The sequence below is a fragment of the Conger conger genome, chromosome 2 (genome assembly GCF_963514075.1).
Source record: "Conger conger chromosome 2, fConCon1.1, whole genome shotgun sequence".
NCBI classification, from domain to species: domain Eukaryota; kingdom Metazoa; phylum Chordata; class Actinopteri; order Anguilliformes; family Congridae; genus Conger; species Conger conger.
In genome coordinates, this window is record NC_083761.1 from 8877520 (window position 1) to 8898472 (window position 20953).

The window sequence follows — 20953 nt, forward strand, 5'->3', positions numbered from 1 at the left end:
AAATTGGGAAATGAACCAGCCTTGCCTTGTTTTAAATCTTGTTTTGTAGGTAGTAAATGTATCCATAACCTGTAAAACACAGGCATTTCGCAGATAAAGCATGATTCTCCTATAAATATGCATGAGGCTACCTTACTTACATTCCTTTCCCAACCTTGCATGCAACATTACCTGCACAGATGATGCTTGCCAACTGCAAAACAGATGTTGTCTTTGTTTTACTTATGGTTTATATATATATTTTTTAAAGTTCAGACAAAGGAAAGGAGCAATCTTTTTTGCCTTGGGGGCAGAAACTTGTGTTGTCTGAGCATGTTCAGGAGTGATGGATGGTTTCAGTGGAAGTCGATCCCCTCAAGGTGAATGCCGTCAATTTCTGTACTTTATATATTTAAAGAAAATACGGATTGTTGAATCCGTCTTGATATGTATCCTGCATGACCTTTGGTTTAACAACCTCTGTAGCCTAAGCCAAATTATTTGATGTTTAATATCAAAGCAACAAGCAACAATGTGGCATTTCCATGAGAGCCAAGATTAAACAAATTGCCAGGAAATATTCTTCCTATCAGAGAAAAAGAATCCTCACTTGTTGCCAATAAAAACAGAAGCAGACATGCTTCTATACTGCTGAGCTAACTGCTTTTGGTGGGGATAATTTCATTGACAACTGATGGAAATCACGTTTGGCCGTGCAGACATTTTGCGGGGCAGGGGCTCAATAGAAAAAAAGGGGCAGCCTTCGCCCCTCAGTGTCCCCACAATTATCAGGCCAATACTGCCACACCGACACCGCATGATACCGGTCTCCGACAAGGGGTGCCGGAGTTGGAAGTAACTAGAAATTACCAGACGCAGTTTGTGCGTGGGATATTCTGGTGCTTTCTTTAATCGATTCGCTTCTTTTATTCATTTTAACAAAATACAACAGCAACAATTACCTCTTAGCTAGCATTAACATATTGAACCCATACACAAAAAGTTGAATACTGGTTAGCCTTTGTAGCTGTCATCCTCCATAAATTAACAAATGGCTTGTTTTTAATACGCAAGTTGCAATTTTAATGCAACTGACTGCATAACACCATTTCAGATGTTGGCTAGCTCCATAACGGAATACACGGCACGTTTTAGCATGGGAGTCGCCATTTTAAAATAACTAAATGCGCCGCCATTTTAGTGTAGGGTATCAATTCACTTGCGCTCATACGTAAGTCAAAGTACCTGGATTCGACAGTCTTGTCTATATAATATGACGCTTGGCTGTTACCATGGAAACAGTTCAAACTTAACGTCGAAATAGAAAAACGGTCCATCGCATTCTTCAGTTTTATCAGTAGAAGTGGACGTGAACTAGAACAAACAATGTCAGAGGTAGGCTTATGATTTGTAACTTGGCAGACAGGCAACAGCTGTCATTATTACTATTATAATTAGTATTAATAGTCGTAGTTATTGTTGTAATATAACACAGGCCTACTAATAGTAATATATATATATATATATATATATATATATATATATATATATATATATAGCTGTCATATGATATAGCATAGCTGCCAACTCTCACGCTTTCACAGGCACATGCAAATGCGTGTGTCTCACGCCGAAAGCGTGAGAGTTGGCAGCTATGAGGCTGGTATAAATGGGCTAATGGCGCTGAGCCCTCCCTATCTTTTGAAGAAAAGAAAAAAAACGTTTTTAAAAGTTACCCTTAGGTAACTTTTTGTAGGTCTCGTTTGTCGTATTATTTCATAGTTTGAATTATGGTGAAACCAAGAACAATAACACCATCTAATGGTCATAAGACAAACCACTGAACTGTATTTCAACTACAGGGCTACTTTTTCTCAGCCCCAGGTTAGCATATTGCAGTGTCAAGTGTGTGACGTGTATTTAGTGATACGCCCCTTTATAGGGCTGAAAGTCTGTGAGACATGCCCTTTCAATTTGTTATCGCGTCAATTTGTTATGAGTAACTGTTAATGACGAATTAAGGAAATGGCTGGTACAAATATGAACTACATACCCTACTTCGCTAATCAGGACTGGCTAGCTAATAATTTGCTTTTCAGCTTCCCGTGTTTGCTTTTCGGAGTAGACACGGAAAGGCATTACAGATTTGAAACATTTGTTGGAGAAAATGCAAATTGGAAACTCTTATTGGAAAGATTGACAGACTGACGCTGACATAACGTTAGCCTGTCAGTTTGATGACGTTAGCTCTGCGATTGGTAGGACTACCTTATCATTAAAGTTATCGGGTCATGTTTCTAGACTTGGTTGACCATTTCTGTCAACCAAGTCACTTGTCTAACACACCGGTCACTATTGTACACGTCAGACACAAGTCAAAATAAGTTGCTTGACTGTATGTTCGCTGTCTTTGGAAAATAACTTGCTGATGAAATATCGAAGGTAACATTAGTGGCAGTGCAAACTAAGACGACAGACGTAGCATGCGTTAGCCAGTGTGTAATTGTGCTTTGGTAAGTTAAGCTACATTACTGACGGTTCAGTTATGGAGATTTATCTTTAATATAGCTATAGCAAGGTTTGGTTTCATAGTTTAATTGCTGTAACAGAGTCGAGGCCTATATTGTAGTCCTGTAGCTCAACTGGTAGCACATGGCACCAACACTGCCACGGTTATGAATTCAGCTCCCACTAGTGCCAGCCATACTGAGAAATCTATGTGCTCATGCTATTGTAAGGTGCTTTGGATGAACTCATTCATCAAATGGCATATTTTCAAATGAAATGCTGGAGCCAGTTATTGATAAGATGAGTTAGTATAGTTTTTAGCCCTCTCATCCAATAGCCTGAAATTTGTTTATTGTTCACGGCAGAATGTCAGCAACCCTGGTTTGTTCTGTCCTCAACGACCCTCTCTCTCCTCATTGCCCGTTCAAAAAATTACAAAAACAAAATATTTGCCATTTTTGTCTTTTGTCAAGTATTTGTCTTGACATAGGCTACTTTTGAATGTGGCTTCTCACTGATAGACCAGACCTGCAACACGTCACCGCCTTAGCAACGACCCTTCTCGGGGGCAAGTTTAACACAGCGGGAATAGATTATTTTACCTAGATTAGCCATATTTTTTTACAACAATATCAGATATTGTTTTTATTATATTTCCGATGAGTAGTTTTTGAGAACGAGAGCTTTGTTTGACACCTGCGGCAGTCTCCATCTGCACCTACTCTATCGCCAAGTCCGGCGGTACACTGACGTTAAGTTAAATCACTTCAACACACCGGATCGATCGATCGATGGACAGACAGGCAGCAGTGGACAGATAGATAGATAGAATGTGATCTAAGTGACTTTGACCATAGTATGATTGTTGGTGGCGACATGGTGGTTGGAATATGTCAGAAACTGTTGATCTAGGATTTTCACGTACACTAGTCTCTAGAGTTTGCAAAGGACGGTGAAAAAATCCACTGGAGCTGAGGCAATCTATCCATCTAATCTATCTATTTAGGCCTACTAATACTGAAAATGTATAGTTGTCATATAGCCAACTAGTATTTGTTTATTGTTCACAGGAGGATGTCCCAGCGGAACAAATGGCGGAATTTCAGGAATTTATTCGTGAACTGGAAGGCGACGAGAACCTGGACCTCTACCGAAAAGAATACGTAAAACTTTTCCAAAAATTACAGATATCCGAAGCGCATAAGAAGAAGCTCCGCGCAACATGTCGGGGTCAAGAGGCGAAGATAGCATCGAACAAAGTCAAACTGGATACTGCTCGCAAGTTGATCAAAGATGATGAATCTCTTCTCTCCGCCCTGCAGAAGGTGTCGTAGTCACTTTCGTTGTATATCCCATGTTTTGCACAGGCCATACGCCGATTTATTTTATTTTCCATTGGACATACGTAATGTGCTGCTTTTACATTGCATCTTATGAACAGCATAATATGTTTGTTTGCTCAATATATAGAGTACTCTTTTGTTTTCAGGACGTAAACCTCGCTTGGCAAAGATCGAACCTGGCTTCAGACAGAGTTCTTGAGCGCAAAGAGACGATTGAAGCTTTGCAGCATGATATTTCAAACTTGAAGGATCATCTCATGCAGGGAACATCTGCTGAAAGTATGAAGTGAGTGAGGAAAAAATTGCGCGATTTTGCACGATATTCACGGTAGGCCTACTGACGAAATATTGACGTCGCTCGTGTATTTTACGTCGCATCTTTTTTCTAAATTCCCATCAAAATGAAAAGAAAAATGGTAACTTGGACGTTGTGTAACTGTTCCATGTTACTTATTGAGTTCTGTTGGTTCTAAATCAGTTTTCAGTTGAGTGATGCCAGTGTATTTGGTCGTTTTTTTGACAGTTTGGATGATCTGATGAAAGAAAAAGAGGAGCTGACCCGGGAACGGGATGAACTCCTAAATGAAGCGGCCATTGTGAGAGAGAGTATCACAAAGACCATGTCTGATCTACAAGAGATGGAGCTCCTGCAAGAAAAGGCCATGGAAGCAATCACTAAGGTATTGCAGAAAAATGAAATAAACTTGATTAGATTAACTCAAATAGTGTTTCTAATGTTAAGGGAGTACCTACTGTATGGTCCTTAAGGGGCTGTGTAAATTCAGTTGACAGTTCATTTAACACCTAGAACTGGGGCTGTTTAACCTACGTATCTTAAATTAGCTGAGATAGGCTAGTTAGTCCAGCAGTGTCTTGTGATATACAGTATATACACTCACTGAGCACTTTATTAGTGCACCTACTTATTCAAGCGATTATCTTATCATGTGGCAGCAGTACAATGCATAAAATCATGCATATACAGGTCAGGAGCTTCAGTTAATGTTCATATAAACCATCAGAATGGGGAAAAAATTTGATCTTGGTGATTTTGACCGTGGCATGATTGTTGGTGCCAGACAGGCTGGTTTGTGTATTTTTGTAACTGCTAATCTCCTGGGATTTTCACAAACACTAGTCTCTAGAAAAACAAAGCTTCAGTTCTGCAGACAGAAATGCCTTGTTAATGAGAGACATCAGAGGAGAATGGCCAGACTGATCAAAGCTGACAGGTGATAGGAACGCAAATAACCACACATTACAAGGATGCTTTTAACCTGTGGAAGAACCTATGCACTTGTAAATCGCCCTTGGATTAAAAGCGTCGGTCAAATGACTAAAATGTAAATGTAAATGGTATGCAGAAGAACATATCTGAACACAGAACGCATCATAACTGAAGTGGATAGGCTACAGCAGTACAGGTCTAATAAATACATAATAAAGTGCTCGGTGAGTGTATATATGTGCTCTAAATTATCTAACACATAATGAATCAGATACTGCACATCATTGCATGTGAATTTGTCTTTTGAACACAGCGCTGTACAATTGATGCTTCTCATTCACCCATTCATACACACACTCACACACCAATACCTGAAAATCTATGAATGCGATCGGCTGCCATGCAAGGCACCAACCAGCTAGTAGGGAGCATTTTAGGGGTTAGGTGTCTTGCTCAGAGACACTTTGACACAGGGCGGGATTGAACCGGCAACCCTCTGACTGCCAGATGACTGCTCTTACCGCCTGAGCCAATGTCACCCCGACTCTGTCTCAGTTTTAGGTTGGCATAGCTCTGGTGTACTGCAGCTCTGTTTTGTCTAAGTGCTGGTCTTGTCTGTCTGTATCAGGGGCTGGTGTACTGCCGGTGTGCTTTGTCTAAATGGTGGTCTTATCTGTCTGTATCAGGGGCTGGTGTACTGCCGGTGTGCTTTGTCTAAGTGGTGGTCTTGTCTGTCTGTATCAGGGGCTGGTGTGCTGCCAGTGTGCTTTGTCTAAGTGGTGGTCTTGTCTGTCTGCGTCGGGGGGCTGCAGCTTCAGAAGGACAGGCAGGCCTGCCAGGACGAGTGCTCCAGCACCACTCTGAGGAAGGAGAAGGCAGAGCAGGAGCTGCAGCAGCTCCACAGAGAAGAAGACGAGAAGCACCAGGCCATCAGGGAGCTGAGCGCAAAGTGTGAGCAGAGCCAGGAGGAGCAGCTGAGGCTGCAGGAGAAACTCCAGGCCGACAGGGTGAGAAGGACATGCCTGGGACGTCCTGGGTGTGCGGGAACCAGCCCTGCTCCTGGAGATCTACCCTCCTGTAGCTTTTCAGTGCAGCCCTAACCTCATTCAATAGCTGCAGATCTTGTTGCAATGCCCGTTAGTAGAGCCAGGAGTGCTGAATTAGGGTCGAAATGAAAACCTACAGTCGATCTCCTGGAACAGGGTTGGTTACAGCTGTCCTAGGGGCTCATGGTCATGGTGCATCAGGGTGATGACTTCCCAAATCTTGGGGTTGTTTCATGCCTTCGAGTCAATGTATTAGAGCACAAACACATACAAAGACCCTCTTCTGTACTGTGGAATTAACATTCATTGAATTGACACCACCCATGCCACACTGGAACACAATTTTACCTGCATCTTCTTCAAGTCTGGAATAACAAGTCAGCCATTGGCCGTTTGTGTTGCGTTCAGAAAACAACCCTTTTTTGGCATTTCACAACCTGACTGGTCTGCCTAAACCATATCCTACTTTTGGAGGACAAACCCAATTGTGTTGTGACACAATTCTGCTGTCATCTGCCAGTCACTGGCATTGCAGAGATCTGGTTGTGAAATGCTTGGCATGCGTGAGAAACAACAAATATAAAACTGCATTCAAAATATAAATCAGCCAACAAAATAAGTAAGCAACCGTCCTTTCTGTTTGCACAATCAACACGCTCGTGTAGGGTCCTCGCAAGGGCCGCCAAATAATGTAGGGATTTTACTCTACGAATCCGGGGCGCCAATTAATGTAGTGTAGCAGTATAACTGCAAAAAGTAATCAGTCTCATAAAATTACTGTTATCAGGAATATCTAACCACAAATTTAGTAAACGTACAAACACAGAACATATGGGGTTGAACTAAGGGAAGTTAGTAGGGTAAGTTAGCAGGGCATGTGTGTGTGTGCATGCGCAAGCGCGCGTGTCTCTTGAACAAAGGAAAAGTAAAAGTGGGCGTGTTAGTGTTAGTTGTGAGAAGAGACTACTTGCGTAGTTTACTCTATATATGCGCGAAAGACGTACATATACGGCTAACAGAATACATTCAAATGATAAGACAAAGCAAACACAGATTCACAATAACAGTTAAGACTAAGCTAAACACTGGCTATGCCTGAATGTCTTACTGAGTCCATACGCATTGCTGGATCCAAAAGACGTGCTGTCCTTATAGGAGCAGCGATGGTAATGTGAACTGTTGTCCTAGGCAGATGCGCAGAGCTGGGATGTTCCCATGGGCTGCGTGTTGTCGTGTGGTCTGTTCGGTTCTGGAAAAAATGTCCGCTGGTTCTTTTTCCGTGTATAAAAGTTTGTTCCTGTGCTTTGCAAGGGTAAACTGATGTAGCGTTCCGCGTACACCAGTTTCCACTTGCTCTAGGCCACTAAGTTACCGCAAGGTAACTAGGTGTGTCCGTAGGCCTGGTAGTGTGCTGTGTAGAACTCAGCCTCTGTCCAAGTATCGGAGCAGATGAGGTGAAGAAACAAGCGTTGGAAAAAGCAAGTGAATTGAAGAAGGGCAATCCCGAGAACATGCCTTGCTCTTATACGGGGAAAGTTTATTGCTCCCGCCATTACGGGATTGGCTGAACCGAGCTAGACGTCATGCGCGGTGGACGTTGCGGAATTGTCCTGTAGGATTATGGGAAATGTGGTTCCTACACTCGTAAGGCCCGACCTGCTCGTGCCACTAAAACACGCAACGCTGTACCTAGCCTGTGAGACTTACGCTCCTGATTATGCTCCTGATTACGGCCTTGCAGACTCTCATCGAGGCAGTCACAAAGAACCTGGAGGACCAGCTAGCCAAGAACGCCCAACTGGCCCTGGTGAACGAGCAGGCTGCTCAGAGGGTGGAGCACCTGTCCTTGGAGAACCAGCAGAGGACATCTGATCTGAAGGTAATGCACCATCTCTGTTCTGGAAGGAATGAGAAAAGGGAGGCATGATAGATATGCCGGCAAAAGGAAGGTCCACAGATATGAGGCATCGCCGGTGAGATTGCTCTCCACTACAATGTATAGAGCTATCAAATCACACGTTGACAGGAAGGGTGCCGTTGCCATGCCTTTAATCTGCAGGCGTTGCAGATGGGTGGCGCAGTCTTGACAAACTCTCATCAAAGCACAACGGGGCTGAATTAAGAATTTGTGGACATTATGACATCAATCTTGGTGTATTTAAAGACTGAATTTGCACTGTAAAAGAAAGGCATTTTGTTATTTATTAATCTGTGCAAGAAACAAGGACTATATATATTGTGCAATAATGCCCATGAATTTGTGCCTGTATATGAATAATGTCCATAAATTTATTGTGAAAAATAACAGAACAAAAAGCAATAGGCAGTGTATAGACCTCTGTTCTAAATGGCATATTCAGAGCAAATGAATGTAGTCCTGTATATGTTTTGGTATGCTGTAAGTCTGTGACGTTTTCCACACACATGTGCAACCGACAACAAAAAACGACACATATAAGGTCTGCATTGACTTTCATTTCAAGATGCTAAGAAGATATGCGTGTGTATCTGGCATCTGACATCGGGCCGTCAACATGAGATGATCCCCCAGAGAGAAGAAGGCTGTTCTGAGCCAGTGCTGTCTAGTTTAGCTTTTGAAGTTTTCCCCTGACTGGTGAAATTTAGATGTAAAACCTTTTGAGTTCAGTCATAAGAACACCAAGTGCCATCATCTATCACGGAGCAGAGCGCGTACCTCTAAAGATGAGAGGGCTGCCGTGGAAAGAGTGCTTCCCTGGCTTCTTGTAGGAGGATGAATGTGTATTTGTCTGTCAGTTAGAAGTAAGGCTGTGCACACATGCGACAGCGAGATCAAATTAAAGCAGTGAGCAAATAACGTTCTGCAGTTAATTGCTGTACCACAAGGGGGGAATGTATATACACCATTCCACAAAATATGGAATGTATGGCCTCGAAATTTCTTAGAAAGGCTGCTGTATTGTGTGGTTATTGTCAATATAATGTTTCTGCGGCACAATGATAGAACACAATAAAAGATTCATGAGCTTTATGAGAATTGGCTTGACAAATGATTAGCTATTTACCTCGTTTATACCCATGTGTTTATTGTGTTGGCACATCTAAGGCCAGTTTCACAGACACAGATTAAGGCTAGTCCAAGATTAAATTACATTCAGAATGAGAGATTCTTCAGTTTAGTTCTGTTAACTTTAGGCTTAATCATTTCCTGAAAAAAAGATTACTGCCAATAGCCACTGTAAAAAAAACTCTTCATCATAATGATAAGGAGACAGGGACAGGGACAGACATAGAGAAACAGATAAAGAGACAGACACAGAGAAAAAGACAGTTACAGAGAAAAAGACAGTTGCAGATACAGGGACAGAAACAGGGACAGAGATACAGAGACAGGGACAGAGACAGAGACAGCCAGCGGTTTTAACGGGAGCGGCAGGCTAACGCGTGTATTTCCTGGCAGACCTCAGAGGAAGAGACTGAGACCGTGTGTCAGGAGATATCCCGGCTCGAGCTGATAAAAGAGAACAACCAGAAGAAGCTCCACCAGCTCGAGGACCTCAAGACGGAGTCTGAGCATCAGAGAGACATGCTGAAGAGCCAGACAGCTGGTTTGGAGACAGGCAAGGAGCAGGCTCACTTTAAAAAACCTGTTTCTGTTCATGATATTCATGATAACTGCAGAGACTAATCATTGATCTGGAATGTTTCCTTCTGATAACACACTTGTGCCTTCTGACACATACACAAACGTCACAGTGTTGAGTGCTTTTCCCCTGCTGTCTGGATTCTGTGTCTCTGCCCGTGGAAGTAACAGGACTGTGAATCCACGTTGGCTCGACGTGGCACTGCAGGGTGTTGAACATTGAACACATTTTTTTTTTTGTTACAGGATACATTTAAAAACAGAATCCCTGTGGCCTCAGTTGAAATAGTGCCTATTTATGATATTTTGACAGAAATTGAGTTTGACCAAAAGCAGATGAAGATTGATAACAAGGCCATCAGGGAGTTGATGCGTGAGAAAGACATTCTGAACAAGGTAGGCTCACCATTTATTCCCAGTATTGTATATTTCCTGTTGCACATGGCTGCTCAACATCATCGAGCCCCTGTGCTAAACACACTAAACTTACACTTACACCTGACTTCAGAAAGGGGGGTATTCCCCTCTCTAATTTCTCCACCCGTCTCCGTCTTCTGCGCAGAACCTAATTAAGGCCTCCACGGCGGCGAAGAAGCAACTGTGCGTGGTGAAGCTTCACGAGCAGTCCAAGAAGAACCTGGAGCAGGAGATCAAGAGCTACAAGGACGAAGCTCGGAAGCAGCTGAAGATAATCGCCCAGCATGAGAAGGAGCGAGACCACTACATCAGTGAAGCTGATTCTATCCTGGATGAGGTGAGCACAGGAGAGCCACTGCTGTTACCAATGAGCAAGGGAGAGTCACAGGGTGGGACTGGAAGTTCTGGCTGTGCTAATGAGGTCTCAAAATATATGGAGCCAGATTAGAGACTTTATATTTGTAGTTGATTGTAATTGAAAGGTTGAAACTGAAAAATAATAACTTTGCAAACCAAAAAATATTAGATTGTTTGAAAACATGTCATGTTTAACTGTATTTTAAGCTTTTTTGTTTTCACTTTTGAATTTTCTTTGATTAAAAATCAGATGTTAATTTTGGGTTTTTGTCATGTGCTTACTATGTTTTTTTATGCTCAATCAAGTCTACTTTTTTCAACCAAAGTTTTGTCCCTCTTCTTGCATAGAGGGTGGTGTTTAGAGGTGAGCGTTTGCCTTTGAGTGACAGCATCATGATGAAATCAGAATGTTTGTAAATAAAGGTCGCTAAGATACTTCTGGGTGGCCACTCAGCTACGGAACGAAGGAATGTTAGACTACTTAAAAATTGACTGAACCACAGATGTGTAGAAACAGTTAGCTAGATAACTACGCTGAAATCGTGTTGCGTTTTGGACTCTAATGCCAAATGTAATCAGGCCCACAGTTGACTGGGATTTTCCCTATTCTTAAAAGGGACGATAACCCAGGATACAGTCCACTTACAGGGGGGTCTCAGTTTTGATGAGTGCTTGGCACAGTCAATGACAGCTGACATAGAGACACCAAACATAAGTTTAAAAGTGTCTGAAACATGGGGGAAAAACTAAAAACAAAAGCAGAAATCCTGATTGCTTGTGTCCTTCAGAAACGTTGTTGGCAGCTAACGTTAGCTAATAAACACCAGACACTCATCGGTGCCCGTATAACTTAGAGAAAGACTGGGGGGATAACTTTACAAACATGAAACGTTGAATCCGACCTTGCCTGTTGTAAAATTAGTTAGCTAGCTAGTTTTGGTGGTAACGTTACAGTAATAGCTACGGTTTCCAATAACGCTAGCTTGCTAGTTTGCACTGGTTATTCATGTTAATGATGTTGGCTGGCTACCGTTAGGGGGGTACTGACAGCTAATGTTAGCATTACATTAGCTAGATAGACCACATCATATAAATCACATTAAATAAAACAATTTTGTTCAGTTTATCAAATTATCTTTATATTATTAGATTTTTTATATTTTATAACATTGACTTCGTTAAATAACACGGAAAACACTGGCTCTCATTCATATTCCTCAACGGCAGCAGAGCCAGAGCCGTTATCCACCTGGAAGTAAGTTATTTGCTGGTGTGACGTCACGCTGTCATTTAATGCTGTCACCCGAAGGTTTGTGAACAAGCCATTTTTTTAGTAACTGTGCCCCCACTTTGCCAGGTCCACCACATAACGGAGGAGACCCGAGAGCGGGAGGTGGAGATCTTTGAGTACAGGAAGAAGATAGGTGACGTGGAGAAGGAAGTTAAACATCAGCAGCATCTGTATGAGGCTGTGAGGTCTGACAAAACCATTTACAGCAAACAGCTCAATGAGATGCAGGTACGGGCATCTCAGTCCTCCATCCTGGCTGTTTTTAACAGGTCAGGGTGTGCAGACATTTGCATTCAGCGGAGATTATTCAGATATAACTTGCTCAGAACAAAATGTGTCTTCCGCATGACTGTTTTACTTATTTAGTTGATGGAAACTGTGTTTTAACACTTAAAGAGTTAAAATATGTCAAATGTATACTCTATGGAGGTCTGCTGGGTTCTTAATTTCTGAAATCCCATTGTCTGTTACTGAAGTTTGCAGAAGGTTTAGTCACAAAATGTCATAATAAAAAGGCTTAATTCAGCATGCAGCAAAGGAACATTTTAATAAATCTCTGTATGCGTGACTTTCTGACATAAACTCAGTGAGCACTTCATTATGTATTTAGTAGATTATTTTTTAGACTCATTAAGTCTTCTGCTGCTGTAGCCTATCCACTTACGTGTGTTTAGAGATGCTCTTCGGTATACCACTGTTGTAACACGTTGTTCACACTGTGTTCTTTAATCAAGAACTGTTTGGAGAAGCTTGATATGTTCCATGTTCTTCTGTCTAAAGGGCAGTTTATAGTCCAGTGGCAGAGCATCACTCAACTGAAATCGGAGAACGTTCATGAATGTTCTGTTGTCCCACAATATTTTTTCTTAGCAAAAACGTATAAACGCACTCCGGTCCCCCTGAGAATAAACCAAGTGCCACTGCGACCAGCGACATCCACAGCACATCGGTCGGTCGCAGTGACCGCTCTGTTGCTGGGCGATAAACTGGCCTTAAACCACACGGTGCCGGTTCCCCCGTGGATGCAGGGCGAGATGAGCGAGATGAAGACGCAGCTGAAGATGATGCAGTGTGACGCTGACCAGCTCAAGGAGGAGCTGCACGAGAAGGGATCTGCTTTCGAGAAGGAAACTCTCGAGTTGCTCAACGTGGAGGACGAGAACACGCGGCTAAAGGTAGAGCAGATGTAGTAAACATCTCAAGACCATGTACATTGACAATGGAAATCCCCTTCTGCCGTAAAATGGTGGCACAAAATGATTATTCAACATTTGACATTATATTGCAGTCATTCAGCAGTCCGTCCTATGCAGAGTGACTTACAATGTAAGGGGACACCCACCGCAGCCTGTTAATGTACTGATAATTTTGAACAATATAAATAATTCATAAGTATCACAAGCTGTATTCTAAATGCTTTTCGTGAAAATATTTTTTTGTCAGCAGTTATAAATGGACAAATTAACATGAAACGTTACAACAGGACTTACTGAAACAGTGACAGAAGCCTGTTGTTTTCAGTGCTTAATTGACAGCAACATGTGATCCAATAGATCCCCATTTACATTATGCATTGGAGGTTACCGCTGTGAGCTGGTCATTTAAATGATGGATATATGAAAATGAGAGAGCAGATGCATTTTTTTGTAATAAGCATTGAGCTCTCTCCTTCCTTTCTGTAGGTGGACCTTGATAAACTGAAGGAGCAGGTTCATGAGACGAAGCATGTCATTGAAGCTCAAGAAGCAGAAGAGAGCAAGCTTCTCAAGGTCCTAGACGATACTGACACCGAGCTGGTCACACAGAGAAAGCAGTTGAGCCAGGTATGGGAAAGGCTTTCAGCGTCAATGAGCTACAATGCTGCAACCTACCGTCTGCCCCGGGGTAAAAATGCGAAGACTCCAAACTCGTTAAACCAAAGCTCGGCTGTAGCTGATGCAGCAAAAGCTCCCGGCTCCTCGAAAGTCACAAAAAAGAATGTGTGTTTGGCCTACCATCACAGTCCTGTGAGTCCTGAACTGACGCAGTCCCTTTAGGAGGCTAATATTTCAAACAGCCCCACGAGCATCACCAAAGTTTTTATTTTTATTTTACTGTATAATGCAAACATCAGTCAATGAAGGGCCTTGTGTTCAGCATTAACATGACTGAGCAAAAAAAGAATGAAGAATGAAGAAAGAACTTGTTGAGTCTGCCATTCTGTCAATGTAAATTTGCTTCACAGGTAGTTTTCAGTACAAATGAACTAATTATGACAATTGGATTATGAAAATGTTTAAGGCAAAAAAGAAACAACAGTAGGTAATGGTTTTATATTTTTATGAGCAACTAAAATATTTTGAGCATTTTTGTTTCTGGCAGTTTTCAAGCCCATTAGTATCTTTCACTCTCAAATCTTTTATTTTTTGTTGCCAAGGTGATCCGCGAACGGGATCACCTGGGCAGGCAGCTGGTGGAGCGCGATAAGGAGTTGGAGTCCCTGTACATGAGGATGAAAATCCAGCAGGACGTGATGAGTAAACGTGAGATGCTCTACAACGAGATGTCCGACAAAACCCAGGTGCTGAAGGATGACATCAAAAAGCTGGCCAAAGAGAAGAAAATTGTGGACAAAGAAGTGTCAAATATCGAAGATCTCCGGTTAGCCACTCCTGCTCTTCATCCATATCTCCCATATAAACCTATAGAGCCTGAGTTGTTGTTGTGACTTTCATTTGTACAGGTGGACATAATGTGTATGTTTCACAGGAAATAAAATGTGCATAGTACAAGACAACTTTTCAACTCTCCATATACACTCAGTGAGCACTTCATTAGGTATTTATTAGACTTATTAAGTCTTCTATTGCTGTAGCCTATCCACTTACAGCTTTGACTTGTTGTGTGTTCAGAGATGCTCATCTGCGTTACTGTCACCTTCCTGTCAGCTTTGACCAGTCTGGCCCTTCTTCTCTGACCTCTCTCATTAACAAGGTGTTTTTGCCCGCAGAACTGCTGCTCACTGGATGTTCAGCTGTTTCTGAGATATTCTGACTCTGTCTGGCACCAACAATCATTCCACGGTCAAACTCACTTTTCTTCCCTAGTCTGGCATTTGGTCTGAACAACAGCAGCTAAACCTCTTGACCACTGCTTAAATGTTTGCATGAACAAGTTGGTGTACAAGTCTGCCTAATAAAGTGATCACTGAGTGTGTAATTAGTTGTATATTTTCTTTGATGGCTTTGTGTAATTTAAAGGCTTGTTATGCCCTTCTCTAAACATTACCAAGCTGTTGCATATAATGTAACAACAGATCTAAGGCTTGCAATGTGGAATTTAGTTTTTATCTCTTGGAAGGCGTGAGGTGAATCATTTACAGAAGGACCTGCTTCAGGAGCAGATGATGTGCAAAGTCTTAGAAGAAGACATTCAGATTCCGAAGAATGTTCACCGATGGAGGAACCTTAAGGTGCAATTGTGTTTTTTTTTTTTTTCAGGTTGTGTTTTCATACTTACCAGAAACCTCTACGTTGTCTTAATATAAATTTATATAACTGTCTATTATGCACTCAATCTAAAATGGTTCCAATACGAACCATGTGATTCCGTAGTAGAGCCATATCTAGTTAAATGGTTCTTTGTCTGGGAGTTTCACACCTATGACAGGGTTCCATAAGGAACTAAAAAGGGTTGCCCTATGGAATCTAGCCAAAGAACCCTTTCAGAATCCTTTTTTCAAAGAGTGTGTGTGGTCATGTGAGGCTTTATTTATTTTATAGTAGTTTTTATTTTTTACACTGCCACCCCCAAGAGGTTATCTGTTCCATGGTGAAATGTTTTCTCTGTACAATAGAAAACATCTACAAATGACATAGATGGTTATAGAGATGAGATGGGCATTCCTCGCCCTGGGCAGAGTTAACACCTTCATAACGGCTTTCTCAGATCTGTGACCCTGCAACCTACGAGCTGCACCAGAAGATTCACCACTTGCAGAAGTGCCTGAGTACAACGTCTAAGCAGGTAGAAGAAACAGAGGTCTTATTACAGGTACACCCCTTTGCTCTGAGATTCATTTGTCTCTTCTCGTTGGCTGTTTAAAAACCCGCTGTTTCCCCTCTCCGGATCTGAGGAGACCTATCCCAGTCCATCACATGAACAGGTGTCAGTGGAGGTGCTCCCAACCATACAAAACCATTTGACTGGCTCACTTAAGGAGTTTGCACTCTACACACTTCACCACTCAATAGAAATGGAGTCGAGTTTCTGATTCACTGCTCACTTTATAATATAACACATTCTTATAACAAGTTTATTATTTATGTATCTTTTGCAGCCTACAGCTGATTCAAGATAATCTATCCGTCTCCTAGCTCATGATATCCCATGACACATCAATATTGTTGTTGAAGAGTATGCCTTATTTCAATCTATGATAGACATATTTCACATTTACTTATTTACAGTCAAACAAGTGCACTTTTTTTTCCTTCTGCAGCAGAGGCAGAAATCGTATGTGCAGCTCAAGCAGGATTTGGCCCGTCAGCCAGGTCCAGAGGTTGCCGAGAAAATTAAGAACTACCAGCAGACCCTGAGGGATAAGAAAACACAGCTCAGGGTCTTGTGACTTTCCTTCTTTCCAGAGATCACTGCTTGCTTCAGTCTGTAACAGTTGAAAATAGTCCAGTTGACTTCATGCATACATTTGTATTTCTTTATTTGGTATTTATCAGACTTATCCTTTTTACTTATGCTGCTGTAGCCTGTCCACTCAGAGGTTCGACACGTTGTGTGTTCAGAGATGCTCTTCTGCATACCACAGTTGTAATGTGTGGTTATTTGCATCACTGTCACCTTCCTGTCAGCTTTGGCCAGTCTGGCCATCCTCCTCTGACCTCTATCATTAACAACATGTTTTTGCCCACAGAACTACTGCTCACTGGATGTTTTTCGCACCATTCTCGAGAAACTCAAGAGACTGTTTTGCATGAAAATCCCAGGAGATCAGTAATTTCTGAGATACTCAAACCACCCTGTCTGGCACCAGCAATCTTTTGGTCAAAGTCACTTAGATCACATATCTTTGCCATTCTGACATTTGGTCTGAAAAACAGGCTGATTCCATCCATTATCTTAACCCGCTTATCCTGAACAGGGTCGCAGGGGGCTGGAGCCTATCCCAGCATACATTGGGCGAAAGGCAGGAATACACCCTGGACAGGTCGCCAGTCCATCACAGGGCATTCCCTCACACACTCATACCTACGGGCAATTTAGACTCTCCAATCAGCCTAACCCACATGTCTTTGTACTGTGGGAGGAAACCGGAGTACCAGGAGGAAACCCACCCAAACAGGGGGAGAACATGCAAACTCCACAAAGAGAGGCCCTGGCCGACGGGTATTTGAACCCAGGACCTCCTTGCTGTGAGGCGGCAGTGCTACCCACTGCACCATCCGTGCCGTCATATGATTGGCTGATTAAATATTTCAATTAACAAGCTGGTGTACAGTTCTGCTCAGTGAGTGTAGCCCCATTAATATTCAGTGTCTGAGAGGTCTGAGAAATTGGCGTAGTCAGGGAACTTCATATTCTCCCTTTAAAGAATCTTTAAACACATCTTTAAAGCGCCGTGGGTATTTACGGTATGTTATTCATTTGATTATATGCAGTCCTGACCACATATGTGTGCGCACAAAGCATCCGTGGTCCTGAGGTAAAGTGATTTTATTCAGTGTACATGCAGTATGTGTCTCTTTGGTACAGCTCTTTCATCCAGTGTAACAACTACTCAATGAAAGAAAATGTCCATTAGAAAATTATAATCAACAAAAAAATTTGACAAGAGAAAATATAAAGGTATAAGTATAAGTTTATCAACAGGTTGTGATGCAAGGAAAGTCTTTCAGTATCCAAACCTTATTTTTTGTTCTTTTTCTGTTATTCAGGAACTTCGATCAAACTTAGACATTTACAGGTCACAAAAAAAGGAGCTAAATAAGAAGATTGACTTCCTGGATCGCGAGCTGGGAAAGGTGAAGAAGGAGTATATTGCTAAGAAGCGCAGAGAGCTGCAGTCCAGGTGAGAATGTTCTCGTGCATATTCCCAATAAGGATCTTTCATTGGCCTTTACATGGCCTGATAGCAATGAGACGTCACGTAGAGTTGGGTTTGTGTGCGTCTGGTCTTACTCATCTTTGAGGAGTCTAAGGCATCGTGGGCTTTTGATGCACTCTTGAAGCTATAAACTTGCAAATGATCAAAAAAGCACATTCTGAACATCAGATCAATGAGACACAGGACATTCCTTGTTGTGACAAAACTGCGTGGAAGATAAAACTGCATTTTGTACAACACATTTTCAAGACAAAATGGCTGTTGCACAACACATTTTCGAGACAAAATGGCTGTTGCACGACACATTTTAGAGACAAAATGGCTGTTGCATGACACATTTTAGAGACAAAATGGCTGTTGCACAACACATTTTAGAGACAAAATGGCTGTTGCACGACACATTTTAGAGACAAAATGGCTGTTGCACAACACATTTTAGAGACAAAATGGCTGTTGCACAACATATCTCAACTGACAAGGTGGTGCAGTGATGTACAGTATTCTCTTCCTATCCTGTCTAAGTAACAAAAACCCACTGAGAAGAAATGGAGTGAACAAATGAAATTTTGTCAGACTGCAAGGGAAATTCATTATAAGACAGTTTTTTAAGTGTGCATACTCTGCTCAGAGTGAGAGGCAGTATAGTTCAAGAGTCTAAAATATGGCAAAATGAGATCCTGTTCCATCATATAAACAACATGATTCCTACAGCTAAGTCAGATTAATCAATGGCCTTTTATGTATTCTTCCTTCTTTACCAGCCCAAGGTCACTTTCAAGTCCCTGGTCTCAGTGAAATAATTTCAAATGCTGCTTTATAAAATAATAAAAAGTAAAGTAATATACTAACTTAAAGTATATATTCCATAAAATGTATATTCCTTAAATTCTATTACTTATTACTCTTTTTTTTCCATCCATTTCCTAGAAAACAGTTAGGTTTTATGTTATCCTGTACCAGTGGGCGAGTATGTCTGTCAATGGCTTGTTCCCTTCCAATATCCGTTCATGCAGTGGCGGGTATTCTTACCCCCAGAGCCATAGGCTACGGCTTTGCTTACCCCTCCTCATTCGACGTCGGTCAAATCGACTCCCCACCCCTTCAGAAATTTCCCCCAAAGATTTATTTCACTCTCGCATACGTCATATTACAGAAGCTAGTGCTGCTCTAAGTTACGTTTTAGCTTGTCTTTAATTAGTGAAATCCACTGGGTTGCAGAAACACACGGCACCGCAAAACACTTTCAGACCCCTTCCGCTTACATTTTTCTGCAGCAGCTTACAGTAGCCATCTGTGCTTCTTGTCTTACTGCACCAAAAAGTACTTTGAAGAACTCCCACACTGCAGGGGTGAGTGTAGAGTGTAGAGCTGTTTTTTGTTCACTTCAGCACCAGCCAGAAAAAAAATAAGGCGCCATCTTCCCAGAATGTTGTGTCTGTCCAGGACTCCGCCTCCCTCCACCTCACGAACATGTCAGGCGCAAGCCTAAACCAGAGGGTGGACCGCCTGTCGGCAGGGTGTCTGCGTGTCTCTGCCTGCACCCGCACCTCTAAGCGCTAGCGACAATTCAATACGGTGAGGAAACGCTTCACATCCATATTGATAACTGGAGGGAAGCTTGCATACCCTGTTCATTGGCTTACTGCTGCTAACGCTAGCAGACCCTGTTCAGTGGGTTACTACCGCTAACACCAGCATACCCTGTTCAGTGGGTTACTGCTACTAATGCTAACATACCCTGTTCAGTGGGTTACTGCTACTTACACTAGCATACCCTGTTCAGTGGGCTACTGCTACTAATGCTAACATACCCTGTTCAGTGGGCTACTGCTACTAATGCTAACATACCCTGTTCAGTGGGCTACTGCTACTAATGCTAACATACCCTGTTCAGTGGGCTACTGCTACTAATGCTAACATACCACGTTCATCTTGTCGGTCCCAGGATCCCAAGGTACTTTCCTTCCCTCAGTGATGACTGGAAGGCAGCAGCTTTTAGAACTGAGTGAACTAGTAGCAACAGATTAACAAACTAGCTACCTTAGCAGTATAGCAACAGATAGATTTGATAAAATCACGTAAAAGAAAAACTCCGCCTGCAGAGACTTAGGTACTGTGTGTTTGGTGGAGCTGAGCCTTGCTCAGGCTTGGGGGCAGCGACTGCCAGTCTTCACTGGGTTAAAGAAAGTAGCTTGGGCGCTCAAGTACGCTCAGCTACGCTAGTCCCCTGGGCGCTGCTGGTGAAAAGGCTTACATTTTAACCACCATCTCCTTGGGGAAGTTGGGGGCTAATTGTTATTTTGTGGAGCAAACTGTATGATATCCCAAGGAGACTTGCCCATGCCTGTTGGTTTGGCTTGTTCAGCGATGTGGAAAACCTCTAACAAAAAAAAAAAAGCATTAACTTATGCGTTTTGCCCAGAGAGTGATTATGAGGGAAAGTCATTTCAAATGTTTCTAAATTACATTTCCATTTAAAGGATTGGCCTGGAAGCCTGTGGCCCTCTGAACGCCATGAAACTGCTGGTCTGTTCTCACCAGCAACCGCTTCGATACAGTTGAAGACATGGAGAAAAACACCTCACAGTTTTTATATTTCCTAACTGCTTGACTTTTGTGTTCATCAAATATGCCCACAAAGCCAAATTTTAAGCTCTGCTGTTGCATTTTCTCTCCTGCCTCTCTTACCACACAAGGTGGCAGCACTACACTATATAACATGTTTTATTACTGTTTGACAGGTTTTAATGCTACTCACTGTGTCTAATTTACAGGAATAAAATAAATATGTTTCAATAAAATTAGGAGTTTGGTATCATTGTAGTAACTAATTAGCCAGAAATTGGGATTGGTTCTGGACTCAGTGAACATCTCAGTGAAATTCAAGATTGATATCATGCAAGGACCTTGTTCTAACAATAGGAAAACTGGGCTGAATGGAGAACTCCTGTTTTATGTTGTTTATTGCTGTCAGCAGCAACACCGTCAGCATTCAACACCAGATGGTAACTTCCACTTTCATTTCAGTGTTACTACCTCAGGAGAAACAGTGCGACTGATCA

At 42.1% G+C, this 20953-nt stretch overlaps 1 protein-coding gene across 1 annotated transcript; it reads left to right on the forward strand.

Annotated features, from left to right (window-relative positions):
* The first annotated feature begins 3578 nt into the window (after positions 1–3578).
* On the forward strand, positions 3579–20692 carry LOC133114781 (cilia- and flagella-associated protein 58-like). Its single transcript, XM_061224423.1, has 18 exons — positions 3579–3812; positions 3977–4116; positions 4354–4510; positions 5871–6065; positions 7846–7983; positions 9544–9703; positions 10040–10122; positions 10289–10480; positions 11858–12019; positions 12820–12966; positions 13474–13614; positions 14208–14431; positions 15131–15242; positions 15719–15823; positions 16272–16391; positions 17722–17855; positions 19280–19466; positions 20372–20692. The coding sequence occupies exons 1-17, from the start codon at positions 3579–3581 to the stop codon at positions 19449–19451; spliced, it is 2616 nt and encodes an 871-aa protein (XP_061080407.1). The 3' UTR covers positions 19452–19466; positions 20372–20692.
* The last annotated feature ends 261 nt before the right edge of the window (positions 20693–20953 follow it).